The sequence below is a fragment of the Scyliorhinus torazame genome, chromosome 13 (assembly GCF_047496885.1).
Source record: "Scyliorhinus torazame isolate Kashiwa2021f chromosome 13, sScyTor2.1, whole genome shotgun sequence".
In the NCBI taxonomy this organism is placed as follows: Eukaryota; Metazoa; Chordata; class Chondrichthyes; order Carcharhiniformes; family Scyliorhinidae; genus Scyliorhinus; species Scyliorhinus torazame.
Genome location: NC_092719.1, coordinates 33157416 through 33175683, shown reverse-complemented (window position 1 = coordinate 33175683; position 18268 = coordinate 33157416). Strand labels below are relative to the sequence as shown.

Genomic DNA, 18268 nt, shown 5'->3' with positions numbered 1-18268 from the left:
GTCCCATTCTGGTTCAGGTACAACCAGTCTGACTTGTACAGGTTCCACTTTCACCAGAAACGGATCCAGGAAACGAAAGCCCTCCCTCCTGCACCATCTCTTCATCCACATATTAATCTGCTCTATCCTATTGTTCCTATTCTCGCTAGCATTTGGCATCAGTAATAACCCAGAGATTACAACCTTTTGAGGTCCTGCTTTTCAATCCCTACCTAGTTCCCTAAATTCTTGCTATCAACCTCATCCCTCTTTCTATCTATGTCATTGGTACCACTGTGAACCGTGACCTCTTGACTGTTCACCCTCCCCCTTTAGAATGTCCTGCAGCCGTTCAGTGACATCCTTGTCCTTGGCACCAGAGAGGCAACACACCATCTTGGAGTCTAGTCTGCAGCCACAGAAACGCCTGCCTTCATCCCTCACTCTCAAATCTTATACCATTATTGCTTTTCCACTTCCCTCCTTATGCAGCTGCCCCACCCGTAGTGGTGCTGTGAATTTGGCTCTGGCTGAACTCCCCAGAAGAACCATCACACTCTCCATTTTCTAACATACCAAAATGGTTCTTGAGTGGGTTGCACTCTGGGGCTTTCCTGACTACCTGCCTGCCCCCCCTCCTTCGGACTGGTGGGCACCCATTCCCTCTCTGATTGCACTTCTTTAAGCTGCGAGGTGACTACATCTAAAAAAGTGCTCTCAACAAATCGCTCAGTCATGCGGATGCAACGCTGGGCCTCCAGCCAAGAGTCAACCTCCAAAACCCTGCTCTAAAGCTGGTCAAACCGGTTGCACTTCCCGCAAATGTAGTCATCCAAACTGCAAGGAGCGTCTAGGAATTCTCACATTACAGGATATGCAAAACACGTGACTGAGTTCCCCAGTCATACTTTTACTTAAAAGACACTTGCATTAAATTTATGCCAATTAGAAAATTATTTGTTTTTTTTTTAACTAGGACTCTTACCTGTCCTTGGATTTGGTACTGGGTAATGATCCAGGACAGGTGTTAGATTTGGAGGTAGCTGAGCACTTTGGTGATAGTGACCACAATTCGATTACGTTTACTTTAGTGATGGAAAGGGATAGGTATATACCGCAGGGCAAGAGTTATATCTGGGGGAAAGGTAATTATGATGCGATGAGGCAAGACTTGGGATGCATCGGATGGAGAGGAAAACTGCAGGGGATGGGCACAATGGAAATGTGGAGCTTATTCAAGGAACAGCTACTGCGTGTCCTTGATAAGTATGTACCTGTCAGGCAGGGAGGAAGTGGTCGAGCAAGGGAACCGTCGTTTACTAAAGCAGTCGAAACACTTGTCAAAAGGAAGAAGGAGGCTTATGTAAAGATGAGACAGAAGGTTCAGTTAGGGCGCTCGAGAGTTACAAGTTAGCTAGGAAGGACCTAAAGAGAGAGCTAACAAGAGCCAGGAGGGGACATGAGAAGCCTTTGGCAGGTAGGATCAAGGATAACCCTAAAGCTTTCTATAGATACGTCAGCAATAAAGGAATGACTAGGGTAAGGGTAGGGCCAGTCAAGGACTGTAGTGGGAAGTTGTGCTTGGAGTCCGAGGAGATAGGAGAGGTGCTAAATAAATATTTTTCGTCAGTGTTCACACAGGAAAAAGACAATGTTGTCGAGGAGAACACTGAGATTCAGGCTACTAGACTAGAAGGGCTTGAGGTTCATAAGGAAGAGGTGTTAGCAATTCTGGAAAGTGTGAAAATAGATAAATCCCCTAGGCCGAATGGGATTTATCCTAGGATTCTCTGGGAAGCTTGGGAGGAGAAATAGTGCCAGAAGACTGGAGGATAGCAAATGTCCCCTTGTTCAAGAAGGGGAGTAGAGACAACCCTGGTAACTATAGACCAGTGAGCCTTACTTCTGTTGTGGGCAAAATCTTGGAAAGGTTTATAAGAGATAGGATGTATAATCACCTGGAAAGGAATAATTTTATTAGAGATGTGAAGGGTAGGTCGTGCCTCACAAACCTTATTGAGTTCTTTGAGAAGGTGACCAAACAGGTGGATGAGGGTAAAGCAGTTGATGTGGTGTATATGGATTTCAGTAAAGCGTTTGATAAGGTTCCCCACGGTAGGCCACTGCAGAAAATACGGAGGCATGGGATTCAGGGTGATTTAGCAGTTTGGATCAGAAATTGGCCAGCTGGAAGAAGACAAAGGGTGGTGGTTGATGGGAAATGTTCAGACTGGAGTCCAGTTACTAGTGGTGTACCACAAGGATCTGTTTTGGGGCCACTGCTGTTTGTCATTTTTATAAATGACCTGGAGGAGGGCGTAGAAGGATGAGTGAGTAAGTTTGCAGATGACACGAGTCGGTGGAGTTGTGGACAGTGCGGACGGATGTTACAAGTTACAGAGGGACATAGATAAGCTGCAGCGCTGGGCTGAGAGGTGGCAGATGGAGTTTGGTGCAGAGAAGTGTGAGGTGATTCATTTTGGAAGGAATAACAGGAAGACAGAGTACTGAGAGGGTTGTTAAGAAGGCGTACGGTGTGTTAGCTTTTATTGGTAGAGGGATTGAGTTTTGGAGCCATGAGGTCATGCTGCAGCTGTACAAAACTCTGGTGCGGCTGCATTTGGAGTATTGCGTGCAATTCTGGTCGCCACATTGTAGGAAGGATGTGGAAGCATTGGAAAGGGCTCAGAGGAGATTTAACAGAATGTTGCCTGGTATGGAGGGAAGATCTTATGAGGGAAGGCTGAGGGACTTGAGGCTGTTTTCATTAGAGAGAAGAAGGTTAAGAGGTGACTTAATTGAGGCATACGAGATGATCAGAGGATTGGATAGGGTGGACAGTGAGAACGTTTTTCCTCGGATGGTGATGTCTAGCACGAGGGGACATAGCTTTAAATTGAGGGGAGGTAGACATAAGACAGATGTCAGAGGTAGGTTCTTTACTCAGAGAGTAGTAAGGGCGTGGAATGCCCTGCCTGCAACAGTAGTGGACTCGCCAACACTAAGGGCATTCAAATGGTCATTGGATAGACAAATGGACGATAAGGGAATAGTGTAGATAGGCTTTAGAGTGGTTTCACAGGTCGGCGCAACATTGAGGGCCGAAGGGCCTGTACTGCGCTGTAATGTTCTATGTTAATATAGCTTTAAATTTGAGAAAGTTAACTTAACCACTACTTACCAATCAGTCCTTTCCCTTGTAGCCTCTACTCCTGCAGCAGGGCAAGATTACTCTGAAGATTAAAAAATTAGATAGCAAAGGAGCACCTCCTACCCCTCTCCATCGAATTCCCACTGAGCTCCAAATTCCCAAAATACACACCCTCACTCTGGCAGTACCTCACTCAGGATGTGCTCTGTCATTACTGCCCACGCGTGAATTTTACTGATTCCTCACTGCAATGCTGACTGCAGGACACACTCCCCAGACTGCTTCACCACAATGCAAACTGCAGGATATGCTTCCCAGACTGCTTCACTATGATGCTGTCTGCAGGCCATGCTTCCCATACAATTTGGAATTCTGGGTCAAATGTGCCAGAACAGCATATTTTAGTATAGCTTCAGGTTTTTGTTCGGAACTTGTGAATGATACTTGGACTTAATGAGAAAGATTCCTCAAAATATTGACCTGCTCTCCAGAACACACTTGGATGCTGCCAACCCTTTGCCATGATGTATTTTATTGGAGCTACTTGTTGCCTTGTCCTGACCTGGTTATTCTAATTGGTCGAGTTGACCACAATTACGATTCCTCTCTCCATACAATGTTGGTGTTTCCATGAAGCTGGATTGTGGAGTTGCCCCCATATTACTTGCCATTTTCGCAGCGAACCAGTAAGCGGTAATCAAGGAAGTAAAGTTCACAATGTGTTGGGCAATGCTGATATACATATGTATTGTTCATAAAGATTTTTCTGTGCAAGCTTCCATCTCATTATATGCCAATCTTTTGCCTGCCTTCCCCATGATGCTGAAAAGTTTATTATGCAGCACACTTCTCCGTTGCCATCAATGTTCCTCAAGTCAGTTGCAAAGGTGTTTCAGGGATTAGTGGGGATGAGTACAGTTTCACATAATATAGCACTAATTGGGAAGTGGTGTTTATAGTATTGAATTGTAAAGCCATTCTGATTTATTTTTAAAATTTTGGTTGGGTCTTAGTATTTCATATAACTGCTATTTAGAGACTGTTGAGCATTGAAATAATGAATTGAATTCACTGTGACTATCACATCAGAAGGATCTCAATAAAAATATGCATATATGAAGTCTGCTTACAAAGTAGAGTGTTGTATCATGTATTTAAAAATGGAATACTGCACAAATCTTTAGACTGTTAAGCTGTCTTAAGGCTGTTATTTAAAAAGTATATCAGATCTTTTGTTTTAGAAATAGAGGCATAGAGCAGAAATACATACTGGTACTGGAGCGGGTCCAGCGGAGATTCACACGGATGATCCCAGGAATGGTAGGCCTAACATACGATGACTGTCTGAGGATCCTGGGATTATATTCATTGGAGTTTAGGAGGTTGAGGGGAGATTTAATAGAAACTTACAAGATAATGAATGGCTTAGATAGGGTGGATGTAGGGAAGTTGTTTCCATTAGCAGGGGAGACTAGGACCCGGGGGCACAGCCTTAGAATAAAAGGGAGTCACTTTAGAACAGAGATGAGGAGAAATTTCTTCAGCCAGAGAGTGGTGGGTCTGTGGAATTCATTGCCACAGAGGGCGGTAGAGGCCGGGACGTTGAGTGTCTTTAAGACAGAAGTTGATAAATTCTTGATTTCTCGAGGAATTAAGGGCTATGGAGAGAGAGCGGGTAAATGGAGTTGAAATCAGCCATGATTGAATGGTGGAGTGGACTCGATGGGCCGAATGGCCTTACTTCTACTCCTCTGTCTTATGGTCTTAAAAGCAAGGAGGTTCTGCTGAGAAATCACTTGTTAGGCTTCAGCCAAGAGTATCGTCTCCAATTCTGCACAGCATGCAGAAGAGATTTACTAGAATGAAGTCCAGGAATGGAGGAATTCAGTTAGGTGGAGAAGCTGGGGTTGTTGACTTTCAAACAGAGAAGAAGCGATGTTCCAAATGGGTTTTGAAAGAATAAATAAAGACGCAATTGCTTCCAGTGACAGAGGGTCCGTAACCAGGGGAACCATATTTAGGATAATTTGCAAAAGAACCAGAGGGATAATGAGGGGAGTTTTCTTTTTTACCGCGCAAGCTTTTATCATATGTATAAATAGTAGCTAGAAAGCAAATCAGAGCAACTTTGGTCGCTGACCTACTTCTCTGCTGTGGGCCGCTGTTTAGTACTACTTTGATCATGAGACTGGGATGCTACTCTGTAACTGCTTCCAAAATTTGAGGTAATGATTGCAGCTGCTTTAGTGTTCTGCTGAATATATAGGTCCTTATAATCTCACGGCTTGTGTTTTAATACCTTCATTTTGATTAATTAGTGTAAAATTCGCATAGCTTTGATCATCCTGATTCCCACCATTTCAATCTTTGCAGCCTACCTCTCATTTCACTTTGGCTTGGCAGAGCATAATATTTTTGCTAGGTGTCACTGATTTTGCTATTAAGTGGTGTTTCAATGGTGATTCCATACAACAAAGATGTATTTTAAATGGGTTGCAGACTGAAGCGTTGTGATAGGTTCATCTGGATATCTAGGTTACAGATTTCTTAAAGGGATAGTATGATTGGTTAATTTTCTCGCTTCTTCCCTTGCCCCCGTCAAGGCCTTACAACAAGATTTTTGTTGTAGACATTGAATTTCTGTCAAACAGCAGTGGGGAAGGCCTGTCTTATTTTGTATAAGTGATTGGAGCCAGATGATAGCATTCATTCTGCTTGTGAGTAAGATTGTAGGTCTGAGCCCCATACTAGGGTTTGAGTTCAATTCAGCCTCACATTCCACTGCAGTACTTTGCAGACTCTTCCTTTATTGGAGGTGTCATGCTTCTGAGGAGATATTAAATAAAGGTCCCACCAGCCTCTTTAGTGGGTCACGTTTTGAAAAAAGTTTACTCCTGTTGTCCTGATCATATTTTCCCCGGGCCAATACAATCAAAATGCATCCAAGATGAATGTGCTGGATGCTGCTGTTGGTAACCCAGGACAAAAGCATCAGGGCAGTTGAAAACTGTCCCTCTCCCCGTTTTGTTTGCACACTTTTGTTTGAGTTATAAATGGGGATGTGAGTAGAGGGGATGGGAGGGTGTGTGAGGGGATTGTTTTTGAATAGGTGTTGTGCTGATTGAATGGAGGCATTAGATCAGGTGATGAAATGTCCAGGAATAAGTCCAACCAGAGTTGGCAAGCCTATTCAGTATTACTGTAAGATCTAAAATAACAAATAGGTAAATAATACAGAATGAAATAGTAAATTCCAAGCGTAGAGGAAGTGGTAACACTTATTGCCAGTTGATTTTAACTCGTATTTGTTAATGCTGAAAAAAGGCATTGTGTCAAAACGTTTCATCTTGCACTCATCAGGTTAATTGCAAGAATGCCAATGTCAGGGGAAACAAGAACTCTATACTGTATGAGAAGAGACTGCTGATTGGCTGGCAAGTGTTCTCGGATAGAGGTGTTACTATAGAATGCACTTGTTAATGGCGACTGTTAACTACCAAGCATTGTTTGAAATCAATCTTGTCGAGTTTAAAATTTCAAATAATTCTTGGCAGTTAACTGTCAGTCACCATTAACTGATGCATTTTCCATAGCAATGTCTCTACCAATCAGAGTCCACTTTACAACCAATCAGCATTCTTTTCACATACTGTATGAAGTTTTTGTTTCACCAGACGTTTTTATTGTTGTGATTGTCCTGATGAGTGCAAGACAAAAAGCTTTGACACAATGTCTGTTTCCAGCAACATTCAAGTTCTGTACTTCCAAATGACTAATCATATTTGTTAGTTATCAATGGCATTTCAATTAAATACTATGAAATTAATAAACCAAGAAGTAAATCAAGGTGATAATCTAAATAAAAACAGAAAACACTGGACAATCTCAGCTGATCTGACAGCATTGTTGGAGAACGATGGGAGCTTACATTTTGAATCTGGATGACAAAGAAACGTACAGGACAGGAACAGGCCCTTTGGCTCTCCATGCTGACTGTCGAAACTAAAATCTTCTACACTTCAGGGGTCCGTATCTCTCTATTCCCATCCTATTCATGTATTTATCAAGATGCCCCTTAAACGTCACTATCGTCCCTGCTTCCATCACCTCCTCCGGCAGCGAGTTCCAGGCACCCACTACCCTCTGTGTAAAAAAAAAAAACGTAACTCGTACACCTCCTCTAAACCTTGCCCCTTGCACCTTAAACCTATGCCCCCTAGTAATTGACCCCTCAACCTGGGAAATGAGTCTGACTATCCACTTTGTCTAGGCCCCTCATCATTTTGTAGACCTCTATCAGCTCACCCCTCAAACTCCTTTGACTCTTTGTCAAAGCTAGGGAGAACTGGAAATAGGGTTAGATTTATACTGTCGTGGGGGGCGCATGGAGCAGTGGGGCTGGATAGAGGATCAGCGATAGGAGAAGTTTGGTAAAGGTGTCTTGGATAAAAAGAGAAAGGGAATGTAAATGGTAGAGATAATGACTAAGAAGGGTGCTGATAGTGGCACAGAGATCAGAATGTGTTAATGACAGAACAAGAACAAGCAGTCTGTCAAAGGTTAACCTGGAGCAGGGAAGAGATGGCCCAAATGGAGGGGGGGGAGGGGGGATGGTGATGGATAAACAGAGCAATGGAAGAAATGAAAATAAATTGCTAGAAATAAAATTGGGGTGAAGGTGGAGGAGAGAGTTCACAGTCGGAAGTTGTTCAACTCCGTGTTAAGTCCGTAAGTTTGTGATGTGGCTTAGCAGAAGATGAGGTGCTGTTGCTCTGGTTTTCGCTGGGCCTCACTGGAACATTGCTGCAGGCCAGCGATGGGCATATGGACATGAGAGCAGAACGTTGAGTTGAAATGGCAAGCGACAGGGAGGTCTGCTTGAGGCTGGGGACTGAAGATGTTCTGCAAAGTGGTCACCCAGTCTAAACATCTGTCAACAGCTATTGTTCAAATAATAATGCTTTTCAAAAGCATTTCACAGAGTAACAATCATGCATCTAGACAATCTTCTTCGGGTTTACTTTTATTTTGAACACTGCCTGCTTATTTTCTTGCAGTTTTGCACCATGTGCATGGTTTGAGTTTGTTTCCTTTTTTTCATATTGATGACCTCACCTGTGAGGTAAACCAACCATCATAGGAAGATGCAGGTTTCTTTATGAATGGGACAAAAGGAATTTATTTTCCCAAATAAAACAAAGTGCTGGAATACTGGGTTTGAGAAAAGAGTCATGTTGGACTCAAGACTTTAACGCTCTTCCTCTCTCCACAGATGCTGTCAGACCTGCTGATTTTTTCCAGAACTTATTGTTTTTTATTTCTCCATCATCCGCAGTATTTTATTTGAGTTTTGATTTATTTTCCCATTTTTGGGGGCATTTATCTGAATTGTTGCAATTGTGTGACATTTATTCTCTACATTAAACTAATGTGGCTGCTGCAATGAATATGTACAATTCAAGGCGATCATATTAACTTATTTCTTAATGTATGTAAAATTATCTGCAGAACGGGCATTTATTTTCCTTTTGCTAGATTAGTTTTGTGTTTTTTGTTGAGTCCTGCAGTATTGCTTTCTGCAGTTTGCTTTCTGTGTAAGATTTGAGGAAATAAGTTTATTCCATCTGCTGATGGTAAAAATAGCCTCTTTAAGGATTTGTTCTATTTGGTGTACTTAATTAGTGGTTTGGCTTTATAATTTTAAGACTTAATATTGTTAGGAAAACAAAGGTAGTTTTAAGGAATTTATATTTGTATTGATAAACATTAGAAATAAGGCATAGTTTTAAATTAGTCTAATATATTTCTGTGCCTGGAAGGGGAATACCTATAGTTAGATTCATGCTGAACATAGATGCTTGTATGTGTGGGGGTTGGTTTCAATTGCAACTGTGATTCTATTGTGCTTAGAGAGGGTTACGGCATGAAGAATAAATAGAAGTAAGTCTTTGCATAGCAACGGGATGCCATTTTCCAGTGGTTGGGGCACCCCTTTATTATTTTTAACTGGAAGCCAGAACAGTTGGAGAAAGAACACTGGGGAGTGAACAGCTCTCAATTCTGCTCAGAGAAACTGGACAGGTCAAGGGAGTATCAAAGATGAAAGCTTCCAAGGAACAAGACACAATCCAGATAGCAAGGGAATTGGGACAGAAAGAATTTTTAAGATAACTGGAGTTGAGAGAACAGAGACCAAGATATTTAACAAGAATTCAAGGAAGAATAAACAAGAGTGTTCTGAGTTAAAGAGACAATTGCAGTAACTAGATTTGAAGTGGGACAGCTGAGTTCAGAGGTAGATGAAGCATTGGATGTTTTAATACAGTCTGGGAATTGAGAGTTTAAGCAATTGCGAGCAGTTTGTACAGCCGTCAAGATGAGGACATTCTAAAAGGTGTTGGTGTAAAATTCAGGACAGGATTCGCTGTTAAAAGTGTAGCAGAAGCTTTGTTTTAAAGTGTCATTTGGAAAACCTGGACTGGAATACAAACCGCTAAGGGAAAGCATTATTAACATGAGAGAAGATGAGCGGCACGGTGGCGCAGTGGTTAGCACTGCCGTCTACGGCACTGAGGACCCGGGTTTGATCCCGGCCCCAGGTCACTGTCTGTGGAGTTTGCACGTTCTCCCAATGTCTGCGTAGGTTTCATCTCCAAAACCCAAAGATGTGCAGACTGATTAATTGGTTGGCCACACTAAATTGGCCCTTATGAGAGAAGATTTTAAAATGTATTTTTGGGAGTAGAGTTTACAAAATTCTCATGTGACAAGCATCTGGGGGGATTCTGAGGAGAAAACCACAGACACTAACTTGAGTTCAGAGCGGAGTGTGTATTTGACCACAGCCAATCTATGTGCTTAAAAATAACTTTGCATTAATTGGACCATTAAGATGCAAATTGTAATTGTGTTAATCTTAAAATTAGAGTGTATTTCATAGAATTTACAGTGCAGAAGGAGGCCATTCGGCCCATCGCATTGGCACCAGCCCTTGGAAAGAGCACCTTACGCCTCCACTCTGTCCCCGTAACCCAGTAATCCCATCTAACCTTTTGGAAACTAAGGGGCAATTTGGCATGGCCAATCCACCTAACCTGCACATCTTTGAACTGTAGATTGTTCAGCTAAGAAGGGAGTAAAGGAGTATTGTACAGTAATCCCAACTTTTCATGTTTAATGAATGTTTTTCCTTGTTGTTAAAACTAATTAGCGGACCTGAGACTCTGTTCCTCCACATTTTTTTAGAAGAAGGAAAAGTTATGGTCTTTTGAGCCAGGATTCCATTCTGGATTCTTCCCGTCCAGTGATTTATTTTTTGAAAATATTTTTATTAGGTTTTTAACATTTTATGCAAAACATACGAAATATAAATCAAAACAACAAACCATGTATCAACACCGTCAAGAAACCCCAACTGACCAAAAACAGAAACCCCCCCCCTCCCCCAACCCTTTCACCACCCTTCCCCACTAACAGCTAACTGTGACCAGATCCTGAAAATGCAATATAAGTAGACGCCATTTCTGATTGAACACATCAGTCGCTCCCGTCACCGTGAACATAACCTTCTTGAGATGCAAGAACTCCATTAAATCACCCGGCCATGCTGCGGCACTAGGTAGTGCAGCCTGCCTCCAACTCAGCAGGATCTGTTGCCAACCCGGCAATGAAACCAAAGCCAACGCGTCCGCCATCACCCCCATCCTCCATTCAGCTGGTCTGACATCCAAAATGTCGTTCGTAATGAGCAGCGCTCCAAATCCACATTTAAAATTGCCAATATGGTGTTTTTAATTTTAAAAAAGGCCCCCAAAAACCCACCAACTTTGGGCAAGACCAGAACATGTGCTTATAGTTCGCAGGCCCTCTCAAGCACTGCTCACATCTGTCTTCAACCCCCTCAAAAAAGTGACTGATTCTGGCCTTGGTGAGATGCACTCTGAACACCACCTTAAGTTGTATCAAACTTAACCTCGCACAGAAAGACTTAGCATTCACCCACGAAGATCCTCACCCCACACCTTTTGTTCCAAAATGGGACCCAGCACCACCTCCCACATAGCCTTCACCTCCTCCAGCGATACCTGCTCTTCCCACATGATCCGCCCATCTATCCCGGACATGCTGCCCTCCTCTGACCCCACGCATGAAACTATTCTCTCCAGCAATTCTCTCCCGGTGCCACCGGGAATGTCGGGAATGCTTGCCGGAACCAAACAAGCACCTGAAAGTATCTGAACATATCCACCTCACCAAGGCCTACCTTTTCCCTCAGCTGCTCCTAATCAGCAAACCGACCGTCCAAAATAAGTCTTTCACCTGCTCCAGCCCCATGACTTTCCACCCCCCAAACGTGGTATCAATTTCTCTCCCCCCGCCATCCCCACCCCCAAGCTTGAAGTGCTTACCCTTCCAGTTAGAACATCAACTGGGATTATAACAGAATTCACACAAAGCGTATTTAAAAGCAGAAAATGTAATTGAATAAATAAATTATTCTATCTAGTTAGAAATTATACTTTTCACTGTAGGTACTCTTAAGGAATGAAGGACAAGAAAGAGGGAAGGGTAAATATAAAGTAAAAAAATTATACTTTTCACTGTAGGTACTCTTAAGGAATGAAGGACAAGAAAGAGGGAAGGGTAAATATAAAGTAAAAATGTAATGTTTAACATCAAAAATGTATAATTGGTAAGACGGTGATAAAATTGGAATATGGAAACAGTAGATTAAAAAAAACAAATCATGAATATTTTGCTTTTACAAAGCTGTTTGCTTTCATGATCTTGAGATTGCTCAGAATTTTGCTAAAATCCATTGGAGCTGTGACAATCTGTGGATTAACTTGGAAATTGAGGTCTCAAAAGCACTGCCAATACAAAAATAGCAGACGAATGGTCAAACGTTTACATGGCCTAGTGGTGTTTCCAAATCTGGCCACCGATGATTATATGTGATATAAATGGAATGAATGAGAACCCAGCCAAAACAACATGAAAAATTAGCAAATAAAAACATCAATGGGAAACCATGTACCAATGGTTTTAAATTATTAAACAATATGGCTTTAAAAAATTTGCCAATTTTAACTTGTATTGCTGAAGAGACATTTTGTCAAAGCTTTTCATCTTGCACTCATCAGGACAATCGCAAGAATGCCAATGTCAGGGGAATCAACAACTTTATACTGTATGAGAAGAGAGTACTGATTGGTTGGCATGTGGACTCTGATTGATAGAGGGTTACCATTGAGAATGCACCAGTTAATGGTGACTGACGACTAACTGGCACACATTGTCCTGAGGAATGAACAAGCGAATGGTTATCACTTATTTTGCTGAAACGGGTGCGATGTGTGTGCATGTTCTTTCTACCTGCAAAATGCAGGATCCTATATGTTAATATATGTAGCTTCCGCAACATACAAATGTGCGCACACAAGTAATAGACATTTGCTCGTCAATTCCTCAGGGCATTGTCTTGACCAATGGGTCACACTGCCTGATTTAAATGTTCAAACAATGCTTGGCAGGTAACTGTCAATCACCATTAACTGGTGCATTCTCCAACCAATTCTCCGCTTGCCAACCAATCAGCAGTCTTTTCTCATGCAGCATAAAGTTGTTGTTTCCCACGACATTGGCATTCTTGTGATTGTTCTGATGACCACAAGATGAAAAGCTTCAACAAAGTGCTTTTTCTCAGCAATGTTCAAGTTCTGTACTACCTAAAGGCAATTGTAATGGAATTAAGGTGCTAGAATTAAGGTGGCAGATTTTTAAGCTTAGAGAAGATTTAGTGGATATTTGCAAAACTAAACATCAAGGATTTCCAATCCAAGCAGCTTGCATATTCTGATGTATTACTTAAGTAAATAGATATATTTTGTATCTTTCAGCCTTTCCGGGAAGGATCTCGAAAATCTTCAAGAGTAAAGGTAAGAAGAATTTGCACTAATACAGTGATCTTGTGTATTGAATATTATGAAAAGAATGTGCACCTCCATATGTACTCACAAGTAAACATAAATGGTCTATTTCATATAATAAAGTATAAAATTGTAAATTTTTGCCAACAACCTTGCTATTAATGCTTTGGGTTGGGAGTTATAATTTTTGGTGTTTCCAATAATAATTGTTGAAATGTGTTGTTCCATTATTAAATATGTCCAATTCTGGTCACATTCCCTTGGGTTGTTGGGTGCTGTGGTTAGGCAATTGAATTAGAGTTGTCACAGTCCACTTTTGGACTAGACTATCAGATACTTGAGTGGTTTCTCTAGAAATGAGCAGCTTTTGGTTCTTTTAAGTCGTGTTTTTCCCTTTTTTGTGTTTTGTGATGTGGAGGCATTAGTAGCTCAGCTTTTCAATTGATTTTCACCAACAAAGCATATATCAGGAATTAAACCATTATTTCTGTTCCTGTCTAATTTTGAGTTTGGCAAAATCAGTAGCTCTAACTGGACTATCTTTTCAAGTAACGTTGTTACTTACAGCATTGTTCATAAAAAGAGACGGTTAAAAGGGTAAAATGTTGGGGAGATGGTGGCATAGTAGTAATGTCACCGGACTAGTAATCCAGATGCTCTGGTTCAAATCTGGTGGAATTTGAATTCAGTTAATAAATCTGAAATGTAAAGCTAGCCTCAATAATGGTGACCATGACAACTATCACGAATTGTTGTAAAAACCCATCTGGTTCACTAATGCCCTTTAGGGAGGGAAATCTGCCACCCTTACTTGGTCTGGACTACTTGTGACTCCAGATCCACAGTGATGTGGTTGACTCTTTAGCACCCTCTGAAATGTCCTAGCAAGCCATTCTGTTCAAGGGCAATTAGGGATGGGGAACAAACACTGGCCTTGCTAGTTTGGCCTAGTCATACGATAGGACTAACCAGATCCCACTATTACATTAAAAGTGGAATGACATTCAGAATTTTGAACTGGCCCAAGTGACCAAAGAAGATGGTGGGCATGACCAAATGGCCACACTGCACCCAAAAAGCAGCTCACAGTGTGGCTGATCAAAGCCTGGAGACCCTACTCCTGGGATCTACCCGTCCGCAACGCCTCTCGAGATCTAATACGATCTCACCAGACGATGCGCTGTGAATCCTGCCCATTAGGCAAATCTACATATTTAAGTGAGACAGCTAGTCTCACTTTTAAAGTGCAGATTCTCGAGGTACCCGAGACGTTGGGATCTATCCCCTTCACCTCCAGGCGAGCGCCGTTCAGTACTGGTCTCTACAAATGAGGACCAGATAGAATGGCACTCGTGGGGGTCTCCAGGGGATTGGAGCCCCCAGCTGCATACCCTCTGGGCAGGATGGCATCCTGGCAATGCCAGCCTGGCACTGCCAAGGTGCCCAGGTGGTGCTGACAGGGGAACTGCCAGGATACCAGGTTGGCACTGCCTCCCATAGTACGTTTGGGGGAGGGGAGGTGGGGATCGCTTTGGGGGTTCCAGAGATCAGGACGCCATTTTTAAATGGCATACCAATCTCTCACTACACTGAGGAATTCCAACGAACAGAGCTCCTTGGTGCACAAACGGGGCCATGTGTGATCTCGGCCACATGTTCCTCACTAAGGCCCCGTATCTAACATGAGTGCTGATTTATAGCGTTGTGTTTCATGCGGCTTAGCATGCTCGCATTGGGACTTGTTCCCATTTAGTTAATTCCCGCCCGATAACTCCTCAATGGTGCAGACAGTACAGAGCTACTTAAGTAAGTTCTCATCGGTGCCAATCTATGATTTCATGACTCGTTTCTGTTTGGAAGTTCCGGATTATTTGTTCTGTAATGCTCATATTTTCTTTTTGATTAAAGTATATTTTTGATTACTTCTGTTTAGAAATCCATCTGTTAAATTCACAATGATTGTGCCTATTTAGTTCAAGCTGTATGCTACTACTCCTTGAAACTTACTTGAGAGGACATTGTTAAAATGGTGAATTCTTGCAAGATTTTAATGCATGCAATTCTCAAGTTTAAAATGTTCTTATTGTGAATTGATATAATTGAACCATTATTTTATTAGTTACTCCTGAATATATATATATTTGTGCACGTGAGGTGGGAAGAGTAGGGAGAGAAAGCAGAATTAAAGCCCTATAATTTTTTTAAATTATTAATTTAGAGTACCAAATTCCTTTTTTTCCAATTAAGGGGTGATTTAGCATTGCCAGTTCACCTAGCCTGCACATCTTTTTGGGTTGTGGGGGTGAGACCCACGGGGACACGAGGAGAATGTGCAATAAAGCCCTATAATTTAAAGGAATTAATATGCATTGATTGTGCTGATGCTTTCTTGTCCTTAGCAAAGTTCAGTGTCAGAAGCCGATGTTGTTGATAACGCAAGTTTTCTGTGGGAGAACAAAATCAAAACATGGATGGATCGCTATGAGGAAGCAGATGGGAATCAATATAGTGAGGATATCCAAAATATTCTCGAGGCACACCGGCTAGCATTAGAGATAACGGATGGACGTGAGGAAATGGAAGTGGTCAGTAGATCAGACCTAAACACCAACCTTATAGCCTTTAAACCTCCAGTAGAGGTAAGGAATAGCCTTCACATTATACAAGTAGTTTTTTTTAAAGAACACGTCATCCAGAAATTTTTTTTTTATTCCAAGCAGCACTTCCTTCCACTTTTGTTTTTATTTTCCCTTCATAATTTTTTTAATTCTCTCCATATTTTCCATTCTTCTCTGTTCCTTTCAATCCCCACCTAAAATGCTGCGACACACTGTCCCCCAGGTAGCCTTCTATTTCCCCCGTTAACAATCTCTCCCACCCACCCTGGTTCTCCAAGTCAGCCAGCATAGCTAAAATTACATATTCACTTCCATAACTCAGCCATTATGTAACCCTTGAGATCCAGCCTCTTATTCTACAATTTGATCAAAATCAATCTGCGTGTTTATCCATCAAAACCTGCCACAAACGTGAAACAGTTATACTCTAACCTCACAATCTGGCCATACAAAGCCTGTTGTCTGGGCACTAAATGGCATCCATTATGATGAACCAAGTTAGAAATTCATCATTTGTCATGTTGATAAAGGCCAAAAAGTCAGTGTACAGCTCCCACACCCCATTTTAGTATATGTATAGGGCCTAATACCAGTTTGAGGCCTGCACTACATGGGTGGGGCTGGCTGAACTTAGGAAAACTGGGTCTACAGGCAACCCGCAAACCAACAAGTTAAGTTTTGAAAATATATTTAATTGAATGTTGAACCAGGAGAAGTAGATGCTCCTCTCAACCTACAGCTCTTTACAATTTTCTTTGATTTTTCTCAAGAATGAACTGTTTCCTATTTTGGTAAGATGTGCAAATGTCACCAATTCTATCTAAACCAGTGATAGGTATTGCGAATAAAAGTGTCCCCAGAATTGAACATCGTGAGACATAACTTACTATCAAGCACTCTGAAAGACTGCCTTTAATTTTGACACTGATTTTTTTCAACTATGTTTTGTCCCGGTCTGCTAGTCTCCATGTCTTAATCCTCCCTAATGATCCCCCAAGCAGTACCTTGTCAAGATTTGCTAAAGTACCTGCACACTACACCCACAACATTTCCCATATCTTCTGGGATGAATTTTATGGGGCGTTGCAGTTCCAACCACCACACTCTGTGAGGGAGGGTGAATGGAAGGGTTGGAGGGCAGATTCAAGAGGCCATGGTGGAGCGTTAAGGAGGGGTGGGATGGAGGTGGAGGATACCACCAATGGGCCTAGGGCACCTTTCGAGAGCCTGCACAGTTAAAGCTGCCCTGATTCCTCCACCGGTCGCCATGAGTAAAATACCAGCAGGGCAGGACAATGCCTTAAGTGGCCATTAATTGATCACGTAAAGGGGCTCAATAGGTCCAAAGAGCAGGCCGGAAGGCCACTCAACGCCTTCTCCACTCCTATAAAATTTTACATCAGTTGTAAAATCCAACCCCATTATTTTCTGTTAACTTCTCAAGGAATTTGTATGAGGATTGTCAGACGCAATCATTCCTTTTGAAAGCTGTGCTAACTGCTACTAAATTTATTACATCCTCGATTTCACGTGTTCGGCCATCTTGAGAAACAATTTCCGAAGTTGGCATGCAGCACAACGTCACACTCCAAAGATAAAACAGAGAGACTAAATAAAGGGAAGTTTTAAAAAGTTTATATTGGCGAATACTGCATCTTTTCTACACTTCAGTGACATATTTTGATATTTATTTGCCATGTTCACCGGCCTCTTGAATTACCCCCCAATGGTTCTCTGTGAAGTATTTCTCATTGATTTTTCTGCCACCTGAGGTGTTTTATCTCTTGTAATTTTAAACAACTCCTTTAAAATTGCAGTGGATAGCTGCCTACCAATTTCATATTTTTACCCTTCTTTATGTACAGAGTAGTGAGAATGTTAAACTCTCTGCCATGGGGAATGGTTGAAGCAAATGTTAGGGAAGAAGTAATTAAACTGGAGGCTGGTCATAAACACCAGCATAGAAAATTGCCTGTTTCTGTGCTGTAGATCCTGGGCGCGATTCTCCACTCCCACGCGGGTTGGGAGAATCGCCTGGGCCGCCAAAATTTCCGGGGACGCCGGTCCGACGCCCTCCCGCGATTCTCCCAAGCGGCGGGAACGGCCCGGTCGGGTTTCGCGGGCCGCAGGCCGGAGAATCGCCAGAGATACCAAAAATGGCGATTCTCAGGCACCCCCGCTATTCTGAGGCCCGGATGGGCCGAGCGGCCAGGACCTCCTTCCTTCCGCGGCCCCGCAAGATCCGTCCCCCATCTTCTTGCGGGGCGGACTTAGAGAGGAAGGCAACCACGCATGCGCGGGTTGGCGCCGGCCAACCCGTGCATGCGCGGATGATGCCCATTATGCGGCGCCGGCCGCGTTATCTATGCGGCGCCGCTTTTACGCGGGCGACAAGGCCTGGCGCGTGTAGATGACGCGGCCCCGATCCTGGCCCATTGTCAGGGCCTGAATCGGTCGGGACCAAGGCCGTTCCGCGCCGTCATGAACCTCGACGGCGCGGCCACTTCGGCGTGGGAGTGGAGAATCCCGCCCCCTGTGTTTCTATAATTGTCGACATAAGCAACAATAAATAATAAGTGATAAAGCTTACT

The 18268-nt window shown here is 42.6% G+C and overlaps 1 protein-coding gene across 9 annotated transcripts in view; it reads left to right on the top strand.

Moving 5' to 3' along the window:
* Nucleotides 1–18268, top strand: part of kmt2e (lysine (K)-specific methyltransferase 2E) — a 192640-nt gene that overhangs the window by 114515 nt on the left and 59857 nt on the right. For all 9 annotated transcript variants that reach the window (XM_072471298.1, XM_072471303.1, XM_072471301.1 and 6 more), the window contains 2 exons: nt 13030–13068; nt 15459–15698. In XM_072471298.1, the coding sequence (XP_072327399.1) occupies nt 13030–13068; nt 15459–15698 (279 nt within the window). The remainder of the gene's footprint in view (nt 1–13029; nt 13069–15458; nt 15699–18268) is intronic.